The sequence below is a fragment of the Coregonus clupeaformis genome, chromosome 31 (assembly GCF_020615455.1).
Source record: "Coregonus clupeaformis isolate EN_2021a chromosome 31, ASM2061545v1, whole genome shotgun sequence".
Lineage (NCBI taxonomy): Eukaryota > Metazoa > Chordata > Actinopteri > Salmoniformes > Salmonidae > Coregonus > Coregonus clupeaformis.
In genome coordinates this window covers 8,051,163-8,078,699 of record NC_059222.1, presented here as the reverse complement: position 1 = coordinate 8,078,699, position 27,537 = coordinate 8,051,163, and the positions used below count along the sequence as shown (strand labels likewise).

Sequence of the window (27,537 nt, the reverse complement as noted above, 5' to 3'; positions counted from 1 at the left end):
CATGGGTCCGCGCACGCAGATGACACAAAAGCAGTAGCAGGATAATAAAGTCGCCAACCCATGGCCCATTTCTTATAAAATGTGCTCTATTTTGCATCCAAATTCCAACACCAATTTCACTCTCAAGAAATTAAGCCACATCCTCACAAAGGAGTGTATATAAAGTGCCATTTCAAGCATTTTATTTTTGTGGAAAACAATAACATAACCTGGACCCTTTAATAGAAGGGAGAAGGTGGGTGGGATTGTCATGGCAAAAAGCAAAATCCACTATGTCACTACTGAGTTTTATTTCCAAACACCCTGGTTTAAAGTAGAGGGGATTTTCTACCTGGGAGTTTGGTTGCCCAACCTGAAGTCCCCTAGGGGAAGCCTCAGTCCAACCACCTCATTGATTTGTCTCATGATTAGTGATTGTTGCAAATTATTAAATTATCAGTTGAATTAATCATGTGATTGGATGCTCAGATGAATAGGAAAACTGTTGGGATTGAGCCCATGAGGGGCAAAATTCAACAACCCCTCTTTAGGTAGAGAATAATGTCTGCTTCATCTGTAAACAAGTTAAGGCCTTATCAAGTCTTCAATAATACACAATATGTTGTTGTGATGATAAAGATCTATCAACAAACAGAAATCCCTCTGCTGATTTCAAAACTAACAACATGTCTGGCTGGACTCATGCCTTTCTTCTTTCACTTTCACTTCTCCATGGGTTGTGATTAGCAGATAACACAGGTTGGTGGATTTTCCTGGTCAGGTCACATTGTCAAGAAAACCCCCTGGCTCTACCATGTTACAGTATACAGACATTTGTCAATACCTGGGCCTAACACAGCTTTAGCTAAGAGGAATTGTAATTTGAAGACAGTAAAAAACCCTGCTAGTTCCTAACAGACAGAGATGGTCTCAGCAGCAACAGAGGATAAAACAGCTGCATACACTCAGGTCCATACACTGGGGGGTGACAGAGGAAGAGAGACTGAGGTAAAGAAGAGATGTACAGTCACAGTAGAGCAGAGAATAACAAATAGAGAGATACACAAAGAAAAGGAGGAGAGTTACATGAAGACGCATCAGTGAATATACAGTACAGGGGTAAACAGTAACAGGAGGGGGGAGATAGAGGGAGAAATAGATACTCGTAGTATTACACAGTCACACGCCTCTCATACTTGGACACTGGAAACAGTAAATGTACAAAAAAAATCGAAAGTAACTTTGAAAAATAGTCATCAATTGATATATAAAAACACAGAATCCCAAAAACCAAACATAAATGTTCATAAATCTAAGTGTAGTGTGATTTTTTTCATGACCTCCCTGTATGCGTCCGTTTCCTTCATCGCTTCAGGTCTCATCAGCCTGAGTCCAGCAATGGGTGAGTAAGCACAAAAAGTACATCTGGCCAGTGTGCATCTACGTGATTGGCTGAGCACAACCCCATCTGCTTTTCAATTTGTCCCCTGATTGGACCACGCCTGTTATCCTGAGCAGCAACTGGGAAAAGTCTAATCCGGTAGAGAAAAGGTTGGCGGGCACATTCAATCAACAGCCATCTGACCTCCATGTTTGGTGGACCTCCACCTCCTCAGACACCACCAATAGGAGCTCACAGTTTTTCCCTCTCAGCTGGTGACGTAGGAACTTCCTGTTGTGTGGATGGAATTGAAAGAACAGAAGAATAAAGATATCAGCTTGTTATTCATTAGGTATTAGGCAAGGATCGATCACCATTGTGGATGGTGGCCGTGTAATTATCTATTATTTAGCTAAGGGAATGAGACTGATTGAACTTATTTTGTATTACTATGTGGCACCACCTAGTGGATACATACATAGAAATTCTGTTCTCTCTTGGATGCTCCACAATATAAATCAAATCAAATTTTATTTGTCACATGCGCTGAATACAACAGTAGACCTTACAGTGAAATTCTTACTTACAAGCCCTTAACCAACAATGCAGTTTTAAGAAAGAACACCACAAAAATGCAAATAGTCTGGGAAATCTTTCTGATTGAGAGGGGGTCAAATACTTATTTCCCTAATTAAAATGCAAATCAATTTATAACATTTTTGACATGCGTTCTTCTGGATTTTTTTGTTGTTATTCTGTCTCTCACTGTCCAAATAAACCTACCATTAAAATTATAGACTGATCATTTCTTTGTCAGTGGGCAAACGTACAAAATCAGCAGGGGATCAAATACTTTTTTCCCTCACTGTACGTACAGTCACTGTGGGGACGACGTCATCGATGCACTTATTGATGAAGCCAGTGACTGATATGGTGTACTCCTCAATGCATCTACACACAATACCCCATAATGACAAAGCAAAAACAGGTTTTTAGATTTTTGCAATTGTATTAAAAATAAAAATACACCTGTCTTTGGGGAGTTTGTCCCATTCTTCTCTGCAGATCCTCTCAAGCTCTGTCAGGTTGGATGGGGAGCGTCGCTGCACAGCTATTCTCAGGTCTCTCCAGAGATGGGCCACTCAAGGTCATTCAGAGACTTGTCCCGACGCCACTCCTGCGTTGTCTTGGATGTGTGCTTAGGGTCGTTGTCCTGTTGGAAGGTGAGCCTTCGCCCCTGAACGCTCTGGAGCGGGTTTTCATCAAGGATCTCTCGGTACTTTGCTCCATTCATCTTTGCTTCGATCCGGACTAGTCTCCCTGTCCCTGCCGCTGAAAAACCTCCCCACAGCATGATGCTGCCACCACCATGCTTCACCGTAGGGATGGTGCCAGGTTTCCTCCAGATGTGACGCTTCGCATTCAGGCCAAAGAGTCTAATCTTGGTTTCATCAGACCAGAGAATCTTGTTTCTCATGGTCTGAGAGTCCTTTAGGTGCCTTTTGGCAGACTCCAAGCGGGCTGTCATGTGCCTTTTACTGAGGAGTGGCTTCCGTCTGGCCACTCTACCATAAAGGCCTGATTGGTGGAGTGCTGCAGAGATGGTTGTACTTCTGGAAGGTTCTCCCATCTCCACAGAGGAACACTGGAGCTCTTGGTGGTTCCAAAATTCTTCCATTTAAGAACGGAAGCCACTGTCTTGGGGACCTTCAACGATGCAGACTTTTTTGGTACCCTTCCCCAGATCTGTGCCTCGACACAATCCTGTCTCGGAGCTCTACGGACAATTCCTCCGACCTCATGGCTTGGTTTTTGCTCTGACATACACTGTCAACTGTGGGACCTTATATAGACGTGTGTGCCTTTCCAAATCATGTCCAATCATTTGAATTTACCACAGGTGGACTACAATCAAGTTGTATAAACATCTCAAGGATGATCAATGGAAACAGGATGCACCTGAGCTCAATTGAGTCTCATAGCAAAGGGTACTTATGTTTTTTATTTTTAATACATTTAAAAAAATGTCTAAAAACCAGTTTTCGCTTTGTCATTATGGGGTATTGTGTGTAGATTGATGAGAAAAAAAAGTTATACATTTTAGAATAAGGCTGTAACGTAACAAAATGTGGAAAAAGGGAAGGGGTCTGAATACTTTCCGAATACACTGTATTTAAAATGAACAATGAAAATCATGATGGGCTTAATCTACTGGACAGGACACCATAATTGGGATGACGTACGCACGCAGTACCTGAGCTCATCAGGGTTTCCGATGGTGTGTGGGCTGCGTAGTTTGGAGTCGAGGTTGTAATAGACTCCGCCCACCTCCCGCACCCCTATCCAGTGCTGCCGTTTGAGTGGCAGGCGCAGTGGACCCCAGCGCAGATTGGACGGGACGTTCAGAATGAAGCCTGTTACGTTGGACAGCGCTATACTGCCCACATCCCTGCAGGAACACAATAAACAAGTCAATCACACAGTCTTCCATAGGTCTTGCAGGAGTGGATTTTCAGTAGCTACTGTAATGTTGTACAATCCATGATGATGTCTGTAGGGAAGAGTGGGGTAAGTTGAACCAAAGGGGTATGTTGAGCCACCCCTTGTTTCTAGGAAACAATACACAAAATTAAATCATGTGACCAAATATTTAGGAAGAGATCATCATTTCATGGAAAAGGTCCCAAAAAGTTCAAATTAATTTATTGTGTTATAGGTTTCATGATGCATGTATCTACACCAAAGTAGACCGTTTTATACATCAAGGTCTCTATAGGCTACAATATGAGGTCCTAAACCTAGCTTGAAAGTGCATCCTTGTAGCTGTGTGGGCTAATATAGTCAAAATGTTTGTCTTGGGGTAAATTGAGCCAATGGCCACCATACCCCATACAAATGATCATTACATTGTCAGTTTTATGCATAATATGCATAGTATTTTTGCAATGTGCCATGCGTATGAACTCATGCCCTGTTTATACAAACATAAAACAAGCAGGGGTCTAGCCCCCCATTGATGTTCTTGAGAGAGCAGCCAAGGAAGTGAGAGAAGGGAAGATTTGAGCAGCAGCAAGGGATGAAAAAAAAAATAGACTGAATGACACTGAAGAGGTACATTTACATTTACGTCATTTAGCAGACGCTCTTATCCAGAGTGACTTACAAATTGGTGCATTCACCTTATAGCCAGTGGGATAACCACTTTACAATATGTGTTTTTTTTGTGGGGTGGGGTAGAGGGGGGTAGAAGGATTACTTTATCCTATCCCAGGTATTCCTTAAAGAGGTGGGGTTTCAAGTGTCTCCGGAAGGTGGTGAGGTGACTCCGCTGTCCTGGCGTCGTGAGGGAGCTTGTTCCACCATTGGGGTGCCAGAGCAGCGAACGGTTTCACTGGGCTCAGCGGGAACTGTGCTTCTGCAGAGGTAGGGGGGCCAGCAGGCCAGAGGTGGATGAACGCAATGCCCTCGTTTGGGTGTAGGGACTGATCAGAGCCTGAAGGTATGGAGGTGCCGTTCCCCTCACAGCTCCGTAGGCAAGCACCATGGTCTTGTAGCAGATGCGAGCTTCAACTGGAAGCCAGTGGAGTGTGCGGAGGAGCGGGGTGACGTGAGAGAACTTGGGAAGGTTGAACACCAGACGGGCTGCAGCATTCTGGATGAGTTGTAGGGGTTTAATGGCACAGGCAGGGAGCCCAGCCAACAGCGAGTTGCAGTAATCCAGACGGGAGATGACAAGTGCCTGGATTAGGACCTGTGCCGCTTCCTGTGTAAGGCAGGGTCGTACTCTCCGAATGTTGTAGAGCATGAACCTACAGGATCGGGTCACCGCCTTGATGTTAGCGGAGAACGACAGGGTGTTGTCCAGGGTCACGCCAAAAAAGAAAACGAACATGTACCTGTGCGAAAGAGAGTCTATGATAGAGTAGCAGATGCACACAAGGTCTTATCTAGGGTTACAAAGGGAGGGTATATTTTGGTATCTTGCAAGGATTTTATGTAAACTAGCACAATAAATCTAGTGGCCCTTGTGGGTACTTCAGATTATCACAGGTGTCTAATTATCAGTGGCCTTATCACATGTAAAAAATGAAATAATTAAATAAGATGAGTTTTATATAAATTGAATGACAAAGCTGTAAAACATTATCTTAAATATAAACCCTCAACTATGTGAATACCATTTGTGTTTAATGAGGGTTCAGCATGAAATATCCTTTGGCAATATGTATTTGATGTCAATGATTTGGCGTCAAACTGGTGGCAGTTGTGAAGAAAAGTCAATATTTGGAAGAAATGCAGAGTTAATTGAAAATAATGCCATTGTTGATTAGATGCTCTTTTAATTAATTAGGCTATTTTCTCTAAAACCATATGGTCTATCTACTAGAAACTCATGATATGGACACAGATATAATAAATGAATACTATATATATATATATATATATATATATATATATATATAAATAATATATATATATATATACACACAGTTGAAGTCGCAAGTTTACATAAACTTAGGTTGAGTCATTAAAACTCGTTTTTCAACTACTCCACAAATGTCTTGTTAACAAACTATAGTTTTGGCAAGTCGGTTAAGACATCTACTTTGTGCATGACACAAGTAATTTTTCCAACAATTGTTTACAGACAGATTATTTCACTTATAATTCACTGTATCACAATTCCAGTGGGTCAGAAGTTTATATTCACTAAGTTGACTGTGCCTTTAAACAGCTTGGAAAATTCCAGAAAATGATGTCATGGCTTTAGAAGCTTCTGATAGGCTAATTGACATCATTTGAGTCAATTGGAGGTGTACCTGTGGATGTATTTCAAGGCCTACCTTCAAACTCAGTGCCTCTTTGCTTGACATCATGGGAAAATCAAAAGAAATCAGCCAAGACCTCAGAAAAGAAATTGTAGACCTCCACAAGTCTGGTTCATCCTTGGGAGCAATTTCCAAACGCCTGAAGGTATCACGTTCATCTGTACAAACAATAGTACGCAAGTATAAACACCATGGGACCACGCAGCCGTCATACCGCTCAGGAAGGAGACGCGTTCTGTCTCCTAGAGATGAACGTACTTTGGTGCGAAAAGTGCAAGTCAATCCCAGAACAACAACAAAGGACCTTGTGAAGATGCTGGAGGAAACAGGTACAAAGTATCTATATCCACAGTAAAACAAGTCCTATATCGACATATCCTGAAAGGCCGCTCAGCAAGGAAGAAGCCACTGCTCCAAAACCGCCATACTACAGTTTGCAACTGCACATGGGGACAAAGATTATACTTTTTGGAGAAATGTCCTCTTATCTGATGAAACAAAAATAGAACTGTTTGGCCATAATGACCATCGTTATGTTTGGAGGAAGAAGGGGGTGGCTTGCAAGCCGAAGAACACCATCCCAACCGTGAAGCACGGGGGTGGCAGCATCATGCTGTGGGGGTGCTTTGCTGCAGGAGGGACTGGTGCACTTCAAAAATAGCTGGCATCATGAGGAAGGAAAATTATGTGGATATATTGAAGCAACATCTCAAGACATCAGTCAGGAAGTTAAAGCTTGGTCACAAATGGGTCTTCCAAATGGACAATGACCCCAAGCATACTTCCAAAGTTGTGGCAAAATGGCTTAAGGACAACAAAGTCAAGGTATTGGAGTGGCCATCACAAAGCCCTGACCTCAATCCTATAGAAGATTTGAGGGCAGAATTGAAAAAGCGTGTGCGAGCAAGGAGGCCTACAAACCTGACTCAGTTACACCAGCTCTGTCAGGAGGAATGGGCTAGAATTCACCCAATTTATTGTGGGAAGCTTGTGGAAGGCTACTCGAAACGTTTGACCCAAGTTAAACAATTTAAAGGCAATGCTACCAAATACTAATTGAGTGTATGTAAACTTCTGACCCACTGGGAATGTGATGTAATAAATAAAAGCTGAAATAAATAATTCTCTCTACTATTATTCTGACATTTCACATTCTTAAAATAAAGTGGTGATCGTAACTGACCTAAAACAGGGAATCTTTACTAGGATTAAATGTCAGAAATTGTGAAAAACTGAGTTTAAATGTATTTGGCTAAGGTGTATGTAAACTTCCGACTTCAACTGTATGTATATGAATAATTGTTAAAAAAAAGTTATTCAAGTATAAATTACCAAAGTTACGCATAGATTTTCTGTTAATTACCAAAATTACTGAAGATTCCGGTAACTTATTTTATGACATGGAGTCTTGCTAAACGTATCAAGTCTCAGTTTCATGGGCTAATAGCCTCAAAATGCAGAGAAGTTGCCTATGAAGTTGAGCCAAGGCGGCTCAACTTACCCTGTCCCTATGATCAACTTACCCCATACCTGGGGTAAATTGTGCAAAGAGACCACTTATTTTCGGACAAGCTATGTTTTCAAAACAGTTATGTATATATGTATTCAGTTTATTTCCAGGATACCCAACATCCTGAAATATATGTAGATATCATTATTAGAAAGAAAACAATATTTCCCTTGACGTAGTGATGCTGAATGTAAAAAATGGCTCAACTTAACCCACTCTACTGTACATGTCTCTGTATGTCGCAATTGTTTTGATTTTCAAAATAGCTGTTTGGGTAATCATGAGTAGCCTATTCCTTTTTTTGCTGCCTTGTGCTCAACTGGGATTCAGAATGAAGAGGATATGTAAATATGCCTTCATCTTTCCTCTATTGCTGGTGTACGGCCAGTGATTGAAGTTAACTAAATTGAGCAGGGCTGAGCTGACTGAAATAGTTGCTGACAACACATGCACCAAACCAGAGAGCAGTAAACAAGATGGAGAGTATGAACAAGCATAGCATTGTGGTTCCAGTGGCTCAGTGGGTTGGATGGTGCTTGCAACACCAATGTTGTGGATTTTAAATCTCCTGCATGGTCCACATGCATCATTTTGGATAAAAATGCATGAAAACACTGTGTTTTTCAATTTAAAATTGCCACCAACAGAATGTTATATAGATGGGGCATACAACCATCTCAGCAGATTTGCTGCGAAGAGAGAATTATTAGATCATTTATTCTGGTATTAACCCTACAAATAGCACTGTTGGGAGATTTGGAAAGCCATAGTCAACAGTATAATAATACTATATCATATTATCTGCAATTGAAGCCTTGCTCTGAGTTCAAAGTTTATTTTCTAATGTCCAATCGCTGGAAAAATAAACTTTGTGAACTCAGAGCAAGGCTTTAATCGCATCAGGGAATCCTGTGTCTTTGTTTTTACAGAGACACGGTTTATGGACAGTTCACGCGACTCTGTTATTCAACCAGACGGCTTTTCTATTTTCCGTATGGATCGAACGGCGGCTTCTGGTAAGAGTAGGGGGAAGGTGTATGCTTCCTCATCAACAATTCCTGGTGTACCGAAATTGAAAACATTTCGAGCGCCTGCTCACCCCACCTGGAGTTTCTGATGATAAAATAACCCCGCTATATGCGGAGGGAATTCACGTGTTTTATTATCACAGCTGTGTACATACTGCTACAAGCAAACATCAAGGCAGCACTCAGCGAACTGCACAAGAACATTAGCTAGCATGAATCCGCTCACCCGGAAGCAGTATTTATTGTCACGGGAGATTTTAACCAAGCAAGTTTAAAACAAATTCTCACCAACATGTATCCTGTCCCACAAAAGGAAAAAGTGCTGGACCATGTGTACACAAACATCCGTGAGCGTACAAAGCCCTCCCCCGCCCCCACTTCATGTCTCTCTGTTCCTACTCCCCGCCTACAAGCAGCAACTCAAGAGGGAGCCACCAACACAGAGAATAGTGAGGCGCTGGACAGAGAAGGAAGACTCAATGATGCAGGACTGTTTGAGAATACTGATTGGAATATGTTCAAAGATTCATCCACCCAGGATTCATCCATCAACATTGAGGAATATACATTGTCATTCACAGGCTTAATTAGGAAATGTGTTGATGTTGTATCCACAATAACAATCCGGACGTATCCCAACCAAAACCCTGGATGAACGAGAAATCCGTACCATGCTGAGAGCCCGTACTGCAGCATTCAATGTCAGCAGAACAAACCCAGACGAATCAATGATGTGCGACACGTACATTGCAAGCGGGTACGAGCTCCGCAAGTCCATTACGGACGCGAAGAGACAATACAAAACTCAAATCGATGTTCGACAACTCTGACTCGCAACGCCTTATGACAAGGACTACAGGCTATCACGGACCACAAAGGGAAATCCAGCTGTGTGGTGCCCACTGAAGCCTCCCTCCCAGCTGAACACATTGTGTGCTCGCTGCAAGGCAGACAATACCGAGCAATCCAGGAAGGCTCTCGTTGCTCCAGACGACCAGGTGCTTTCGTGCTCCGAGGCTGATGTGAGGAAAACTCTCAAAAGAGTGAATACTCACAAAGCCGCCGGCCCAGATGGCATCCCTGGCCGCATCCTCAGAGTGTGCGCTGACCAGCCGCTGGGAATCTTCTCAGACATCTTCAACCTGTCCCTGTCCAGGCTGTAGTCCCCACTTGCTTCAAGGAGACCACCATCGTCCCAGTGCTCAAGAAAACCAAGGTGACTTGCCCAAATGACTATTGCCCCATCGCACTCACCCCTGTCATCATGAAGTGCTCTCAAGAGGCTAGTCATGGGCCACATCAAGGCCAGCATGCCAGGCACACTGGACCCACTACAATTTGCCTACTGCTCCAACAGATCCACAGAAGATGCCATTTCCATCGCTATTCACACATCTGGACAAGAGGAACACCTATGTGAGAATGCTGTTCATTGACTACTGTTCAGCGTTCAAGACTATTGTTCCCGCCAAGCTCATCACCTAGCTCAGAGCTCTGGGTTTGGACACTACCCTCTGTAATTGGATCCTGGATTTCCTGATGGGCAGACTTAACATAGGGCCCCCCCCCAGGGGTTTATCATCAGCCCTCTGTTGTACTCCCCGTTCACCCATTACTGCGTGGCTTTGCACGACGCCAACTCCATCAAGTTTGCTGACGACACCACGGTTGTAGGCCTGATAACCAACAACGACGAGCCAGCCAAAGGGAGGAGGTAAGTGAACTGGCATTGTGGTCCCAGGACAACAGTCTCTCCCTCAACATCAGCAAAACAAAGGAGTTGATTGTTGACTTCTGGAAGCAGAGGAGGGAACACGCCCCGATCCACATCAACAGGACTGCAGTAGAGAGAGTCAGCAGTATTAAGTTCCTCTGCGTCCACATCACAGAGGACTTGACATGGACCAACAACACCCCCACTCTTGTCAAGAGGGTGCAACATCGCCTCTACTTCCTAAGGCGGCTGAAGAAATTCGGCATGCCACCCAGGATTCTCTCCAAATACTACTGCTGTACCATCGAGAGCATCCTGCCCAGTTGCATCACAGCCTGGTATGGAAATTGCTCCGTCCACAAGGCCCTCCAGCGGGTGGTGAAGACAGACCAGTACATCACTGGGGCATCTACTTGAAACGGTGCCTGAGGAAGTCCTGCAGCATCATCAAGGACTCCACACACCCCAGCCACAAGCTGTTCACTCCCTTACCGTTGGGCAGACGGTATCGGAGCATGAAGTCTGATACCAACAGGCCATCTACAAGCCATCAGACTGCTGAACACTTGAACTGGACTGACCACATGCACCGACTCTCCGCACCTTGGCACACATGCACTCACTCACGCACACACACACACACCACAATTGCTACTACCAGGCTCTTATTTACTATTACTGCACAAGTTAAACATCCCCCCCCCCTCTCCCCCCTTTCTCTGATACATGTAAATACTGTACTATAAAATTGTGCCTTCCTGTATTATACTTATGCTAAAATGTTTATTCTATTCTACTGAGCCATTTATTTTATGTTCGAATTCTTATCTTATTTTTTATTGTTGTTGCATTATCGAGAAGGAACGTGCAAGTAAGAATTTCGTTGGACAGTGAATACCATGCGTATCCTGTACATACGACTACAAACTTGAAACTTGAATATTCATCTTTAACTTACAATCTGTGGATACTAAGCGATTAGAAAGTTTCTAAAATGTAAATGTTACAAAAAAGCTGTATAAACAAAAATGTAAAACAAAGTTACTTTTGTCCTCCGAAGAGGGCGACTGGTGGATGGGCCAATAAATAAAAAATAAACAAAAACGTTAGTTAAATAACTAGATAGGGTAGAAGACCATATAGCTTTAATGAGAACAGATGTGTACCTTCTTTTATCCCACCAGACAGCCTCGAACCCTCGGGTCTGTAGGGCGGCCATAATGACATTCACATCATAGTTCCCATTTCCCAGCACGCTCTTCTTGTGGGGGGTTACCAGAGTGCCGGGAGAGAATCTGTGGAGAGAGGGACGAGATAGAGTGAGGAGGACAGAAGAAACAAGAGAGATAAAAAGAGGGTAAAAATGGGAGAGAGAGATGCAGAGGGGAGAGAAAGAAAGAGAGGGGGAGACTTTGAAAGAGGGGAGGAATATGAGTGAGACAGAGAATGGAGAAGATAAATATCTCCCCTACAGTAGTGTTTCCTAACTCCAGTCCTCGAGTACCCCCAGAAGCACACATTTATGTTGTAGCCCCGGACAAGCACACCTGATTCAACTCGTCAACAAATCACAATGCCCTCAATGAGTTGAATCAGGTGAGTTTGTCTGGGGCTACAACAAAAATGGGAACACTGCCCTAGAAGACACAACCTTAACCCCTCACCTCTGGTAGATGTCCTGGAGTGCATCCCTGCTGAAAGCTGCCCCGTCCTGGAAGACGTTATTGAGTGCATGCAGAGCACACAGCTCCCGCCGTTGCTTCTCGTGGTAGATGGGGGATGGAGGCGGGGCCGGTGGGGTCGAGAGATCATGCTCTCTCAGGTCCGACCTCTCCTCCCCCCCTCCCGCCACCCCTTTCTGCTTGCTCAGCTTCCATGGCATACAGCCCAGGTCCTGCAGCCCCCCACTCCCCCTCCCCTTACTGGAAAATGGAGCACTCCCCATCACTGTCACCCTGTTGCTATGCCGACACGACTACCATCGCCATGGCAACCTCTCAGCTGCTGGAGGGGCGTGCGTGTGGCAAGGGATGAGGAAGGTGGGTTACTGGGTGACACTGAGGTGGGCCAGGTCACTTCAGCTAAACCTGCCGTTTCAAAAGGGATGATTGGTAGAAGGTTTTAAAAAACTGCTGGAAAACAAAGTGTTCCAAGTTTGGAGTAAGGCCCAGATTGAATTACGAGAGCGAAAAGGAGGGTGTGAACATTTATCCAGCTACGTCAGAATAAAAAGATAATGAACCCCCAAGGTCACATCTATGGCTAAACAAATACTAGAAAGAGAAGCAAGAGCATGTGTCTCTTTTTTCAACTTCCTCCATTCTGATGTCTGTCCTCGTGACTTTTTTTCTTCACCTCCAGTGTCACCAGACTAGAGTTTACTAGTTCTTTCCATTTCTAGAGAACCCAAAGAGGACCACGGTTCCACCACGAAGAGTTAGTTCCAGTGCAAAAGATGTGAGGGACATGAGGCTCTGGTGATGTGTAGACAGACAGGACTCCTTAGGAAAACAGCTGTGTTAGGAAGACAAGAGGCAGAAATGCATGTTAAATAAGGTTCCCACCCAAATCAAGTGTTTGTCATGCTGAAATAACAAGAGGGATTACCAGACGTTTTTCTAAAGCGTTTTTTCAGCAGTGGTCAGAAGGAAGGAACACAAGAGGTAAACATTTCTACTAGATGCTGACTGGATAAGAGAAGCAGGCTTGTGGCATAGGCAACATCACACTAAACTGATTTAGCTAGACAACAACAGGGGCAAGAGAATCTTGGCATTCTTCACTATTCTGTAACACAAGTGATATTTACAGATTAACGAAATATGTTTAAAATCTACATGATATTCAAATTAATCGCTCTAGCTAAAATCCAGTAGAACGACTAGATTATACTATGGGCAGCTAGCTGTATATGCCACTCTTTTGATAGCGTAAGTATGCATGTGAAACCCTTCATATTTCGTAGATGTTTCTGTTGCCACGTACCTTTCCCTTTATTTGATACTACTGTTTAGGCTTGTCATAAACCTGCTGAAATTAATCGTTTAGCCTCTTTTCCTGGGTTGTTTAGTCCTTTGTCTTTAACACTTTTACCCCTTCTAGCTCCATAGCTCTCCATGAGCATGCGCAAAACGTCATTCGCTTGTTTGCTTGTCATAGCGTGCGTCAGTCCCTCCCGTGAGACTTCGAAACCCAAGAGTTTCGTTTTTTTCATCTAAAAAAGGCGTGACCAAAAATGTTCAACAACGTATTGTTTGCACACAAAAAAACATCCCAAACATAAATAAAACGGACAAAATTAATGGAAGTGCTCTTTTGTCTTGGAGTTACACCACCAGAAAATACAGTCACTGCATTTATTTTCTGAGACATTTTTTTAATGATTCAAATAAATTATGAAACCATGGAAAAAGAGGGAACGGGATATTGACATTGTTTTTACAAAACAAGCTGTTCCCCAACAAGCCCGGGCCAAATCTTACATACTTCACAATAATCCATGCAGAGACAGATAACTCCTGAGGATCAATTCCCCAAAGATCACAAACCCAGAATCCAACAGTGACACAAAAAACGGTCAAAAATTGCACATACACTCACGTACGTATTTATTTGGACAGTGAAGCTAAACCTTTTACACTGAACAAAAATATACACGCAACATGTATAGTGTTGGTCCCATATTTCATGAGCTAAAATAAAATATCCCAGAAATGTTCAATACTCACAAAAAGCTTATTTCCCTAAAATGTTGTGCACAGATTTGTTAATATCCCAGTTAGTGAGCATATCTCATTTGCCAAGATAATCCATCCACCTGACAGGTGTGGCATATCAAGAAGCTGATTAAACAGCATGATCATTACACAGGTGCACCTTGTGCTGGTGACAATAAAAGGCCACTCTAAAATGTGTAGTTTTGTCACACAACACAATGCCACAGATGTCTCAACTTTTGAGGGAGCGTGCAATTGGCATGCTGACTGTAGGCATGTCCACCAGAGCTGTTGCCAGATAATTTAATGTTAATTTCTCTACCATAAGCCACCTCCGTTGTATTCGAGAATTTGGCAGTACGTCCAACCGTCCTCACAACTGCAGACCATGTGCATGGCATCATGTGCGCTCATTTTGGATTTGAGAATTCATGTTTTATATGAAGCGTCACTTTTTTGAAGTCAAGTTTACTGTAATAAGAATATAATATGTTTGTCAACACTTCTACCAGGGCCGGCTCCAGGCATAAGCGGTCGTTTAGGGCCCCCGGACGTTAGGGGGCCCCCAGTCTTTTTGGGGGAACTCAGTCAGGGTCTCAACTTGCTATTGAGAGTAAGAATAGTAGAATACACCGGGTGCAATTTAGAAATTTAGTTGTGCATCATTCAGCAGTTTTTCTCTTGTTATGTCAGTCACTGACAGTCACTCAATTAGCCATGTCAGCTAACACTTTTTAGATTGGTAGTTAGCTGGCTAGACTATCTAAACTTGTAGTAATCATGGCCGAATACCGACCGGCACGTGCCAAGAGCCCTGACCTCCAGGGGCCCCCCATTGATTTTGTTAGTCATTCTCACTCATATCATATTAACATGGCATCGCAAAATGTGTAGAACTGCATGAAATTAGCTTTAAAACTGCAAAAAATTCAATTCACCCCATGTCAAAATGGATAGAATTGCAGGAAGTTAGCTGTAAAACTGCAAAAAAGTATCTCTGCCCCATGGCAAAATGAGAAGACTTGCATGAAATGTGTTACACAATTGCTAAATTTTCTCTCCGCCCAATGGAAAAATGTGTAGAATTGCAGAAAACTCGCAACATTTTCTCTCTGCCGTCAAGAGGGGGGCCACTAAAAAGTTTTGCTGCAAGGTGGGGAGGCCCCCAACCAAATCTTGCTTGGGCCCCCAAAAGGCTAGGGACGGCCCTGACTTCTACATTAATGTGGATGCTACCATGATTATAATAATGAATGAATTGTGAATAATGAGGAGTGAGAAAGCTAGAGGCATTAATATCATACTGACAAAAAAAATGCTAACCTCATCTGTTATTGGTAATGGTGAGAGGTTTGCATATTTTGGGGGCATGATCTTTGCGCATCTGTAACTTTCTCATTCGTCATATTCACGATTCATTCATAATGATCCGTAATAATGGTAGCATCCACATGAATGTAAAAGTGTTAAGAAACATACACTACCAGTCAAAAGTTTGGACACACCTACTCATTCAAGGGTTTGTCTTTATTTTTACTATTTTCTAAATTGTACAATAATAGTGAAGACATCAAAACTATGAAATAACACATATGGAATCATGTAGTAACAAAAAAAGTGTTAAACAAATCAAAATATATTTTATATTTGAGATTCTTCAAAGTAGCCACCCTTTGCCTTGATGACAGCTTTGCACACTCTTGGCATTCTCTCAACCAGCTTCACCTGGAATGCTTTTCCAACAGTCTTGAAGAAGTTCCCACATATGCTGAGCACTTGATGGCTGCTTTTCCTTCACTCTGCGGGTCAACTCATCCCAAACCATCTCAATTGGGTTAAGGTCGGGTGATTGTGGAGGCCAGGTCATCTGATGCAGCACACCATCACTCTCCTTCTTGGTCAAATAGCCCTTACACAGCCTGGAGGTGTGTTGGGTCATTGTCCTGTTGAAAAACAAATGATAGTCCCACTGAGCGCAAACCAGACAGGATGGCATATCGCTGCAGAATGCTGTGGTAGCCATGCTGGTTAAGTGTGCCTTGAATTATAAATAAATCACTGACAGTGTCACCAGCAAATCACCATCACACCTCCTCCTCCATGCTTCACGGTGGAAACCACACATGCGGAGATCATCCGTTCACCTACTCTGCATCTCACAAAGACACGGCGGTTGGAACCAACAATCTCAAATTTGGACTCATCAGACCAAAAGTCAGATTTCCACTGGTCTAATTTCCATTGCTTGTGTTTCTTGGCCCAAGCAAGTCTCTTGTTCTTATTGGTGTCCTTTAGTAGTGGTTTCTTTGCAGCAATTCGACCATGAAGGCCTGATTCACACAGTCTCCTCTGAACAGTTGATGTTGAGATGTGTCTGTTATTTGAACTCTGTGAAGCATTTATTTGGGCTGCAATTTCCGAGGCTGGTAACTCTAATGAACTTATCCTCTGCAGCAGAGGTAACTCTGGGTCTTCCTTTCCTGTAGCGGTCCTCATGAGAGCCAGTTTCATCTTAGCGCTTGATGGTTTTTGCGACTGCACTTGAAGAAACTTAAAAAGTTCTTGAAATGTTCCAGATTGACTGACCTTCATGTCTTAAAGTAATGATGGACTGTTGTTTCTCTTTGCTTATTTGAGCTGTTCTTGCCATAATATGGACTTGGTCTTTTACCAAATAGGGCTATCTTCTGTATACCAACCCTACCTTGTCACAACACAACACAACTGATTGGCTCAAACGCACAAATTAACTTTTAACAAGGCACACCTGTTAATTTAAATGCATTCCAGGTGACTACCTCATGAAGCTGGTTGAGAGAATGCCAAGAGTGTGCAAAGCAGTCATCAAGGCAAAGGGTGGATGTTATGATGAGTTTCTAGGGTATCAAGTACTTAAGAATGTAATGATATATATGACTCCCGAGTGCCGCAGTGGTCTAAGGCACTGCATCGCAGTGCTAGCTGTGCCACTAGAGATCCTGGTTCGAGTCCAGGCTCTGTCGCAGCTGGCCACGACCGGGAGACCCATGGGCGGCGCACAATTGGTCCAGCGTCGTCCAAGGTAGGGGAGGGTTTGGCCGGCAGGGATGTGGGTTCGTTTCCCACAGGGGGCCAGTATAAAAAAAACACACAAAAAAACATGCATTCACTAACTGTAAGTCGCTCTGGATAAGAGTGTCTGCTAAATGACGTAAATGTAAATATACTTAGACATTTTTGATGGGGAGTTCATATAATATATTTAATATGGTACCATGGTTAGTTATAACAGAATAAGGACATAGCCCTGCCTCTGCTATCTTCCAACTCCAGAACAAAGATCCACTCTCTCTATATATACACTATGTTACAAGTCTCTTCACTAACATCTGGTACCCATCAGTGGGCACTCCTGTCTCTGATGTTATTACTCTTTACCCCCAAGTGATATATCCTGTCCATCAATCATTTCTAAGATCAACATCAGTAATCTCCTTTGACATAAGTAATGCAGACTCTGTGGCACCAAGTCACTTATCTACTAACTCTAACCTGGTCCACACAATACTATGACATATCATTACAGTGGCTACTCAAATTTAAAATACATTTTGATTTGTTTAACACTTTTTTGGTTACTACATGATTCCATGTGTTATTTCATTGTTTTGATGTCTTCACTATTATTCTACAATGTAGAAAATAGTAAAAATAAAGAAAAACCCTTGAATGAGTAGGTGTGTCCAAACTTTTGACTGGTACTGTAAGTATTCAGACCCTTTGCTATGAAACTCGAAATTGTGCTCAGGTGCATCCTGTTTCCACTGATCATCCTTGAGATGTTTCTACAACTTGATTGGAGTCCACCTGTGGTAAGTTCAATTGATTGGACATGATTTGGAAAGGCACACACTTGTCTATAAGGTCCCACAGTTAACAGTGCATGTCAGAGCAAAAACCAAGTTATGAGGTCGAAGAAATTGTCCGTAGAGCTCCGAGACAGGATTGTGTCGAGGCACAGATCTGGGAAAGGGTACGAAAAAATGTCTGCAGGATTGAAGGTGTAGTATCTGAACATTTATAGCTTTGGCTGAGGGTTTCATATTGTTGGTTAAATGAACTTTGCTCTGCTGTGCTGAAACATCTGGAAAGTGTTACTATAGGGGCCCCCTAAAATAGTGGACATGGGGCTATGTGGAGGCCAGGGATTGGTCTATTCAAAACACGCCATCTTATGTTACATAGGATATATACCATGTTTGAACAAAGGGACGAGGAGAGTGATCATATTTGAGATTGGGATTGTTGCTCTCCATATTCTGCAGAAGTCTGTAAATTGATGCTGAAATCCTTGATATAATAAACCTTTATAATCAAAGTACAGTGTCAGCGGATTCCTTGTCAACACAGCATTGCAGCATCGTTGTTCGGCCACCACAGAAATTGGCGACGAGGATTTTGGGACGTGTTGCGTCTATTTCAGCGTTACATCATGGGCTCCGAGCTGACTCTCGCTCCAGAGTCCGGCAGATAAGGGTGAGCTTTCTCACAACTTTGGGCGCTGGTCAGTTCGTGTGACTGTGTGTGCGTTGGGGGGACGCACCGTGAAGGACCGGTGTGTGTTTGCTGTGTGATGAGATTCCGTTCTAAATGTCTAAATTTGTTTGCGTTGGAAACAACGCAAACAGGGGGGAGTGTCTATATAATACAAGATCTAAGGAAAAAAGGAATTGATAACACTGGGCCCAGGGATATTTGGCTTGAATAAAATTAAAGGGAAAAAGGAATAGAATGAAGGAATAAGACAAGGAAATAAGGAAAAATGTATACTAATTAGGACGTCGCTGATCTACGGAAGCCCTCAAATGAGGCGATCATTAGATGGGCCACAAATCCTGGGAAGTCACTAGGTGAATTTTCAGGTCAGTTCCAAGGGACTGTGAGGTTGTAGAATACACATTCAATTGTATGTTACCTCTCAGTATATAGTTGACGAGGTATATGTCCGAAGTAGCCTCTCATTGAATATCTGCAACTCAAGGTAGCAGAAATTTAGGAAGGAAAATAAGGAATAGGAGCGACGGAAGCATGCTTTTGGGACTGTATGAATGGATGCATTCTTGTTGATTGAATAGTTTTCATGTGTGTGTGAGAGAAAGAGAGTGTGTGCGCAAATAAAGATGTCTTTGCTGTGTTTCAGCTGTGTGGATTGTGTAGAGATTTATACAGGGGTTTTAGTTTTTTTGTAAGGAAATCTGTTAATTACGGTTAAAACCTTATGAGTCTCCATTTGAGAGAACGTTTTCAAATTTGTTAAAATCTATGTGCCCCCGGGAGGACGTTATGATTGTATAGGGAGGATTTGTAATGGATAAGAAAATAACTATAAATCTGCAGATTGGAGTAAAATAAGTGAAGAAAGAAGAGAGAGAAAATAGACTATAGTTACGTTAAGAAACTTCGAAGTAGGATTTGTGTTCTATGTTGGTTTGTGCGTTTTGTTCAGTGTTACTGTTTGTCTGTGTTGGAAAGAACGGAGGGACAGCTGGTCTGTCTGCTGTTTGACTTAGAGAAAAGTGACTTGCGGGAGCGCTCCTCTCACCCTGAAGTCGCACTAATAAATGAACTGCGCATGTGTGGAGCTCTAAGGAGGTTGTAGTTGCACAGAACGAATATGCCACTCCCCTGCCTGCACTGAGCTGCTGTGACACGCAGACTTATAGCTGAAAAAAGAAAGGGGGAGACTGAGTACACACAAATAAAGTATTCTATTTGTTAAGTGGCTGTTGCGTAACTATGAACCTATTTGATTGAGATTAATTGAATTTATAAATGAGAGCTATGTCGACGGATTAAAAATAAAAATAAATAAAATGTTATTGTGCTATTTATAATATTCCTGAGTTAAGCTGTTTGCTTATTTCTTAGCGCGAATGTGAACATAGGTATGTCTAAAAGGGTATTGTATGGTTGAAATAACCCAGTGAGTACATAAAATACTAAATTCTTGTCTGTTTCTTTTGTTCTCCTGTGGTGTGAGAAACGAGAAGGAGGAGACAGAGAGAGAGGAGCTGACCAGAGCGTCACGCGACAGCGTGTGCTGTCCCGGATCCAGTCCAATTAAGGCCAGTACTGTTCTATCTACAAACTTACTTTCCCTTACAGGATTTTATAGATGAAGGGCATTTATCTGGTTGTGTATGCATTACATTACATTTACGTCATTTAGCAGACGCTCTTATCCAGAGCGACTTACAGTTAGTGCATACATTATTCTTTTTTATTTTCATACTGGCCCCCCGTGGGAATCGAACCCACAACCCTGGCGTTGCAAACGCCATGCTCTACCAACTGAGCTACCTCCCTGCCGGCCATTCCCTCCCTTACGCCAAAATGTTTTGACGTAAATGTTTCTATCTCAGTCAGGTAGAAGTTGTCTCTACACTACACTGAACAATGTATTACAAGGAGGGCTGACAAACTATGTAAAAAAATGTGATTGAGTTAGTCGCAGGATTTGCTAGCTCCTGAGTGGCGCAGTGGTCTAAGGCACTGCATGGCAGTGCTAACTGTGCCACTAGAGATCCTGGTTCGAATCCAGGCTCTGTCACAGCCGGCCGCGACCGGGAGACTCATGGGCGGCGCACAATTGGCCCAGTGTCGTCCAGGGTAGGGGAGGGAATGGCCGGCAGGGATGTAGCTCAGTTGATAGAGCATAGCGTTTGCAACGCCAGGGTTGTGGGTTTGATTCACACGGGGGGCCAGTATAAAAAATTTTTTTATTCACTAACTGTAAGTCGCTCTGGATAAGAGCGTCTGCTAAATGACTAAAATGTAAATGTAAAATGTAATCCTTGGATTTCAAAGTTGGAAGAAATTACGGTGGGAACACAGTCTGCCATAGGAGACATTAAGAGACTTTTGGCTAATCTCCTTGGGATTCCAGGTATGGAAGACATTTTTTTGAGAGCTGGACTTAATAGATATATGGGGACTGCGGTGAATGATCCTGAGTTGTTAGCTGCAAGTAGAAATAGGCTGTGGAGAGCACTGAAAGATACATTTCCAACAAATGTGCATCCTGACAACATTCTGATTGACCCACTAGGACAACAAGAAAATCAGAGAGCCTATGTGTCAAGAGCTCATCAAGTGTGGAGAAATATTACTGGGAATGATCCAGATGTGAGTCAAATAGAGCAGTCAATTTTGCGAGCTAAACTGCAGATGGGGCTGCCCTCACCAGTAAGGAGCAAACTGGCAGAGGTGGTTGGACTTGGAAGCATGGCAAAAGGTGTCTATACAGATCATATAGCCCATCAAGTGGATCTATACAGGAAAAAGGAACACAACCAGAAAGAACAGGACCAAGAAACTCTCAGAAATCTCAATCAAATACAATTGGTGGAGAATAAGAAGGAGAAGAAATAGGCTTTGGTTATGTAGAATCAGGGTTCACCAAATCAACAATCACTGCTACAGCTTCAACCGAACCAGTTCCAACTGCAATTGTCCTAGCCACCACTAGTGAGACCAGTTGTTTCACATCCACAGCTAGTTTCCGGACAGACACAGAATTGGAGAGGAAGAGGACGAGAAGACTTAGGAAGAGGAAGAGGAGGAAGATTTAATCCATACTTCCAGCAATCTTCAGAAGTGTTATAATTGTGGACAGGTTGGTCACTTTGCCCGTGAGTGTAATGGGCCAGGAGGAAACACCAGAGGAAATTTCAGAGGAAGATACAGGGGCCAGTCAAGATCATTTGGAGGACCGGTGAACCCTTATAGGGGTCCGGAGCCAGGATTCTAGAGGTGCCCAGAAGATCCGAAAGGGGGGTGTCAGCTGGTAGCATCAGGACCAGAAAAAGATCCAACAATTGAGGTGAAAGTAAACAACCAACCATTGGAAGTGATGGCGGATAGCGGAGCTGCTTTTACCTGTGTTCGGCCTGAAGATGCTACACGTCCAATCAAATGATTCGGACAATTGGATTTGAGGAGGTGAAACAGCTGATTCCTCTTACGGAACCAATTGAGCTCTGCTATAAAAATCAGAACACTACAATACCCATACTGGTATAGGAACATACACCTATTGCATTGTTGGGAAGAGATGCATTGTGTAGATTGAATTGTATAATAAAATGTACGCCAGACAGCAGTCTGGTAGAAGTGCCAAAAGAAACAGTTACCTTTGGGAGCTATGGTTAAGGATACTGGGAATGGTCAACTCCATAGCAATCTTTCCTGGACACAGGAAGGCTTTGTAGCATTTGAAACGATCAAACAGAGGTTACAAGAGGCACCAGCACTCACACTACCAGACTACTCTAAGAATTTCTTGCTATATGTGTCTACTTCTACTGGAGGTAAATATGCTTGTGCAGTTCTTTGTCAGCCGACAGGTACAGGGACGAATCCTCAACCTATTTCCTACTACTCTACTGCCTATTCAGAAGTAGAACTAGGACTACCACTGTGTTACAGAGCAATGGTGGGAGTATATTTAATGTATGACAAAGCATCATCTGTTACGATGGGTTACCCAGTAACAATCGTTACCCATCATAGTCTCAGAAATTATCATAGGCTCTTAGAGCAGGAAGATGTCACCCTAGTGAGGTGTGATATGGGGAATCCAGCCGAGAATTTGCCAACTTCAGAGGATGGTGAGCCACATGATTGTGTTCAAGAAGCAGAGAAATACTCGAGGCTTAGATCAGATTTGCAAGCCCTTCCATTATGTGAGGCAGACCTGGAGAATTGGACTGATGGGTCTTGTTATCGTGTGGGAGATAAATTGTGTGCTGGCTATGCAGTAGTTAAAGCCCAAGGAATTGGATTTGTTGTTGAAAAGGCTGAAGTAATACCACAGCCTGCGTCCGCACAACTTGCTGAACTTGTGGGGCTAACAGAAGTGTGTTTGTTAGCAGAAGGAAAGCGAGTGACGATATATGCTGATTCTGCATATGCACATAGTGTATGTCATTTGTTTGGAGCAGTGTGGAAATGTCGAGGGTTTAAGAAAACGGGTGGTTCTCTGATACAACATCATGCGCAAATAATGAAACTGTTGCATGCTATGATGAAGGCTAAAGAGATAGCGATAGCTAAGTGTGCAGCTCATAAAACAGATGTGTCAAAAGTCACACAAGGGAACAAAGCTGCTGATGAAGCTGCAAAAGCCATCACAGGAGAGGACAAATTGGGTAAGGTTTTTCTGGTCACTCATGGAGTGGACTTGGAAGAAAAAATTACGCTTAAGGATGTGATTTTGATGCAGGAAGCTGCTTCTACGATTGAATAACAGTTATGGCTAGACCGAGGTGCTGTCAAAGATGCTATGGGTCTTTGGAGAAACCATGAGGGGTTGATAGTAGCGCCTCTAGACCTATTAGGTCTGATGATTCAGGAAGCACATGGGTTAGCTAATGTTGCAAGGGGGGAGGTTAGGAGAAAGATCACAAAGGAGTATGGTTTTTGGGCACCATATTTGCTTGAAAAGGTTGACTATGTCATAGGCAGGTGCACAATCTGTCTGAAAAATAATGTTCGCAGAGGTGTGACTGTTCTTCCTGGTTACATTCCAACACCGAGAGGTCCTATGCGTGAGTTGGTTATCGACTTTCTTGATATGATAAAACCAATTGAAGGGAAAAGATATATGCTGGTGGTTGTAGATTTTTATGATGGCCGGAGGCATGTCCAACTAAGCGAAAAGACGCTCAGTCGGTTGCAAAGTTTTTGTGTAAAGAAGTCATAAGCAGGTGGGGATTTCCCGATCGAATATCCTCAGATAGTGGGAAAGAGTTTTGTGGATAAATCAGTGAAATTGATTTTGAAAAAATTGGGAAAAAAGTCAGACCAAAACGTTACGAAAACTAGGGTTGAAGTAACTCTAGGAAATTTTGAATATCTGATTGTGTGATAATTTTCACATTTCTTTGCATATTGTTGTGATGTTTAGTGTTTTCTTATGAATCAAAGTGGGGAAATGGAATGTGATTCATTTATATATATATCATTTTTATATATTATTTTTGATATTGATGTTTTAATTTTCATGTGTTGCTTTGCAAAAGATACTGGTTGGTGTTTTCTTTTCTTCCAGAAGCATATGGGGAATGTGTAGAGTGGGATTCAAATACTCAAACATGGACACTATGAATGGACTGGAGGAAGTAGAACAAGGAAGGTGTGGAAATGTTCAGATTCCATCATCGACGTTGCATTGAAAGTCGACACTGCTGAGGAGCTGCAGTGTAGTGGACTACATTCCAGTGTCTGCAATGATATTCAGTGGGGAGAACAAGTATTTGATACACTGCCGATTTTGCAGGTTTTCCTACTTACAAAGCATGTAGAGGTCTGTAATTGTTATCATAGGTACACTTCAACTGTGAGAGACGGAATCTAAAACCAGAAAAATCACATTGTATGATTTTTAAGTAATTAATTTGCATTTTATTGCATGACATAAGTATTTGATACATCAGAAAAGCAGAACTTAATATTTGGTACAGAAACCTTTGTTTGCAATTACAGAGATCATACGTTTCCTATAGGTCTTGACCAGGTTTGCACACACTGCAGCAGGGATTTTGGCCCACTCCTCCATACAGACCCTTCAGGTTTCGGGGATGTCGCTGGGCAATACCGACTTTCAGCTCCCTCCAAAGATTTTCTATTGGGTTCAGGTCTGGAGACTGGCTAGGCCACTCCAGGACCTTGAGATGCTTCTTACGGAGCCACTCCTTAGGTGCCCTGACTGTGTGTTTCGGGTCGTTGTCATGCTGGAAGACCCAGCCACGACCCATCTTCAATGTTCTTACTGAGGGAAGGAGGTTGTTGGCCAAGATCTCGCGATACATGGCCCCATCCATCCTCCCCTCAATACGGTGCAGTCGTCCTGTCCCCTTTGCAGAAAAGCATCCCCAAAGAATGATGTTTCGACCTCCATGCTTCACGGTTGGGATGGTGTTCTTGGGGTTGTACTCATCCTTCTTCTTCCTCCAAACACGGCGAGTGGAGTTTAGACCAAAAAGCTATATTTTTGTCTCATCAGACCACATGACCTTCTCCCATTCCTCCTCTGGATCATCCAGATGGTCATTGGCAAACTTCAGACGGGCCTGGACCTGCGCTGGCTTGAGCAGGGGGACCTTGTGTGCGTTGCAGGATTTTAATCCATGACGGCGTAGTGTGTTACTAATGGCTTTCTTTGAGACTGTGGTCCCAGCTCTCTTCAGGTCATTGACCAGGTCCTGCCGTGTAGTTCTGGGCTGATTCCTCACCTTCCTCATGATCATTGATGCCCCACGAGGTGAGATCTTGCATGGAGCCCCAGAGCGAGAGTGATTGACCGTCATCTTGAACTTCTTCAATTTTCTAATAATTGCGCCAACAGTTGTTGCCTTCTCACCAAGCTGCTTGCCTATTGTCCTGTAGCCCATCCCAGCCTTGTGCAGGTCTACAATTTTATCCCTGATGTCCTTACACAGCTCTCTGGTCTTGGCCATTGTGGAGAGGTTGGAGTCTGTTTGATTGAGTGTGTGGACAGGTGTCTTTTATACAGGTAACGAGTTCAAACATGTGAAGTTAATACAGGTAATGAGTGGAGAACAGGAGGGCTTCTTAAAGAAAAACTAACAGGTCTGTGAGAGCCGGAATTCTTACTGGTTGGTAGGTGATCAAATACTTATGTCATGCAATAAAATGCTAATTCATTACTTAAAAATCATACAATGTGATTTTCTGGATTTTTGTTTTAGATTCCGTCTCTCACAGTTGAAGTGTACCTATGATAAAAATTACAGACCTCTACATGCTTTGTAAGTAGGAAAACCTGCAAAATCGGCAGTGAATCAAATACTTGTTCTCCCCACTGTATATATATACATATTTGCATGTGTAATACATTATTTGTGTCATATTCTTTCTGTATTAATTTTTGAAGAATGATGTTTTCTGTTGTTGGGTACATGTGGGGACCTCAGATGTTTTGGTTTTTTCTTTGATGCTTAGGGATATTGGGTCTAGGCAGGGATAGAGAGAATCCACAGGAGGGTCCGATGGGTCGACCAGCCTGAATGTGGATGGGTTTTTGATGGTATTTTGTTTTCTGAGGCTTTCATGTGTATTTGATTGCACCATAGCTTAAAATGCATTGATAAAGATTTATGAATTGATCTAGAGTACTTAGGGGGTCGCCTGAGGCAGAGGGGCCGTGAGAGAATTTTACTGTCTTGATTGATTGATGGATATTTGGAAAGAAAGCTGCCAGACAGGTTTTTCGCTCTTACACTCCATAACATAAACATAAACTTGGTTTTATTGCTAAAGTTACACAAGGTGTGTCATAGTCCTATTCTTTTTGTTTTCGAGACTTAATTAGTCTCGAAGGGGGGAAATATGTAGTATCTGAACATTTATAGCTTTGGCTGAGGGTTTCATATTGTTGGTTAAATGAACTTTGCTCTGCTGTGCTGAAACATCTGGAAAGTGTTACTATAGGGGCCCCCTAAAACAGTGGACATGGGGCTATGTGGAGGCCAGGGATTGGTCTATTCAAAACACGTAATCTTATGTTACATAGGATATATACCATGTTTGAACAAAGGGACGAGGAGAGTGATCATATTTGAGATTGGTTTTGTTGCTCTCCAGATTCTGCAGAAGTCTGTAAATTGATGCTGAAATCCTTGATATAAATAAACCTTTATAATCAAAGTACAGTGTCAGCGGATTCCTTGTCAACACAGCATTGCAGCATCGTTGTTCGGCCACCACAAAGGTCCCCAAGAACACAGTGTCCTCCATCATTCTTAAATGGAAGAAGTTTGGAACAACCGAGACTCTTCCTAGAACTGTCCGCCCGGCCAAACTGAGCAATCGGGGGAGAAGTGCCTTGGTCAGGGAGGTGACCAAGAACCCGATGGTCACTCTGACAGATCTCCAGAGTTCCTCTGTGGAGATGGGAGAACCTTCCAGAAGGACAATCATCTCTGCAGCACTCCACCAATCAGGCCTTTATAATAATAATAATATGCCATTTAGCAGACGCTTTTATCCAAAGCGACTTACAGTCATGCGTGCATACATTTTTTTTTTTTGTGTATGGGTGGTCCCGGGGATCGAACCCACTACCTTGGCGTTACAAGCGCCGTGCTCTACCAGCTGAGCTACAGAGGAAGCCACTTCTCAGTAATTGGCACGACAGCCCGCTTGGAGTTTGCCGAAAGGCACCAAGAGGACTCTCAGACCATGACAAACAAGATTCTCTGGTCTGATGAAACCAAGATTGAACTCTTTGGCCTGAATATCAAGTGTCACGTCTGGAGGAAACCTGGCTCCATCCTTACGGTGAAGCATGGTGGTGGCAGCATCACGCTGTGGGGATGT

At 42.9% G+C, this 27,537-nt stretch overlaps 1 protein-coding gene across 1 annotated transcript; it reads right to left on the bottom strand.

The window, feature by feature from the left end:
• Positions 1–154: 154 nt before the first annotated feature.
• On the bottom strand, positions 155–13,767 carry LOC121547460 (josephin-1). Its single transcript, XM_041858768.1, has 5 exons — positions 13,427–13,767; positions 12,106–12,955; positions 11,608–11,736; positions 3,615–3,809; positions 155–1,651 (listed from the first exon to the last, which is right to left on the bottom strand). The coding sequence occupies exons 2-5, from the start codon at positions 12,384–12,386 to the stop codon at positions 1,549–1,551; spliced, it is 708 nt and encodes a 235-aa protein (XP_041714702.1). The 5' UTR covers positions 12,387–12,955; positions 13,427–13,767; the 3' UTR covers positions 155–1,548.
• Between the last annotated feature and the right edge of the window lie 13,770 nt (positions 13,768–27,537).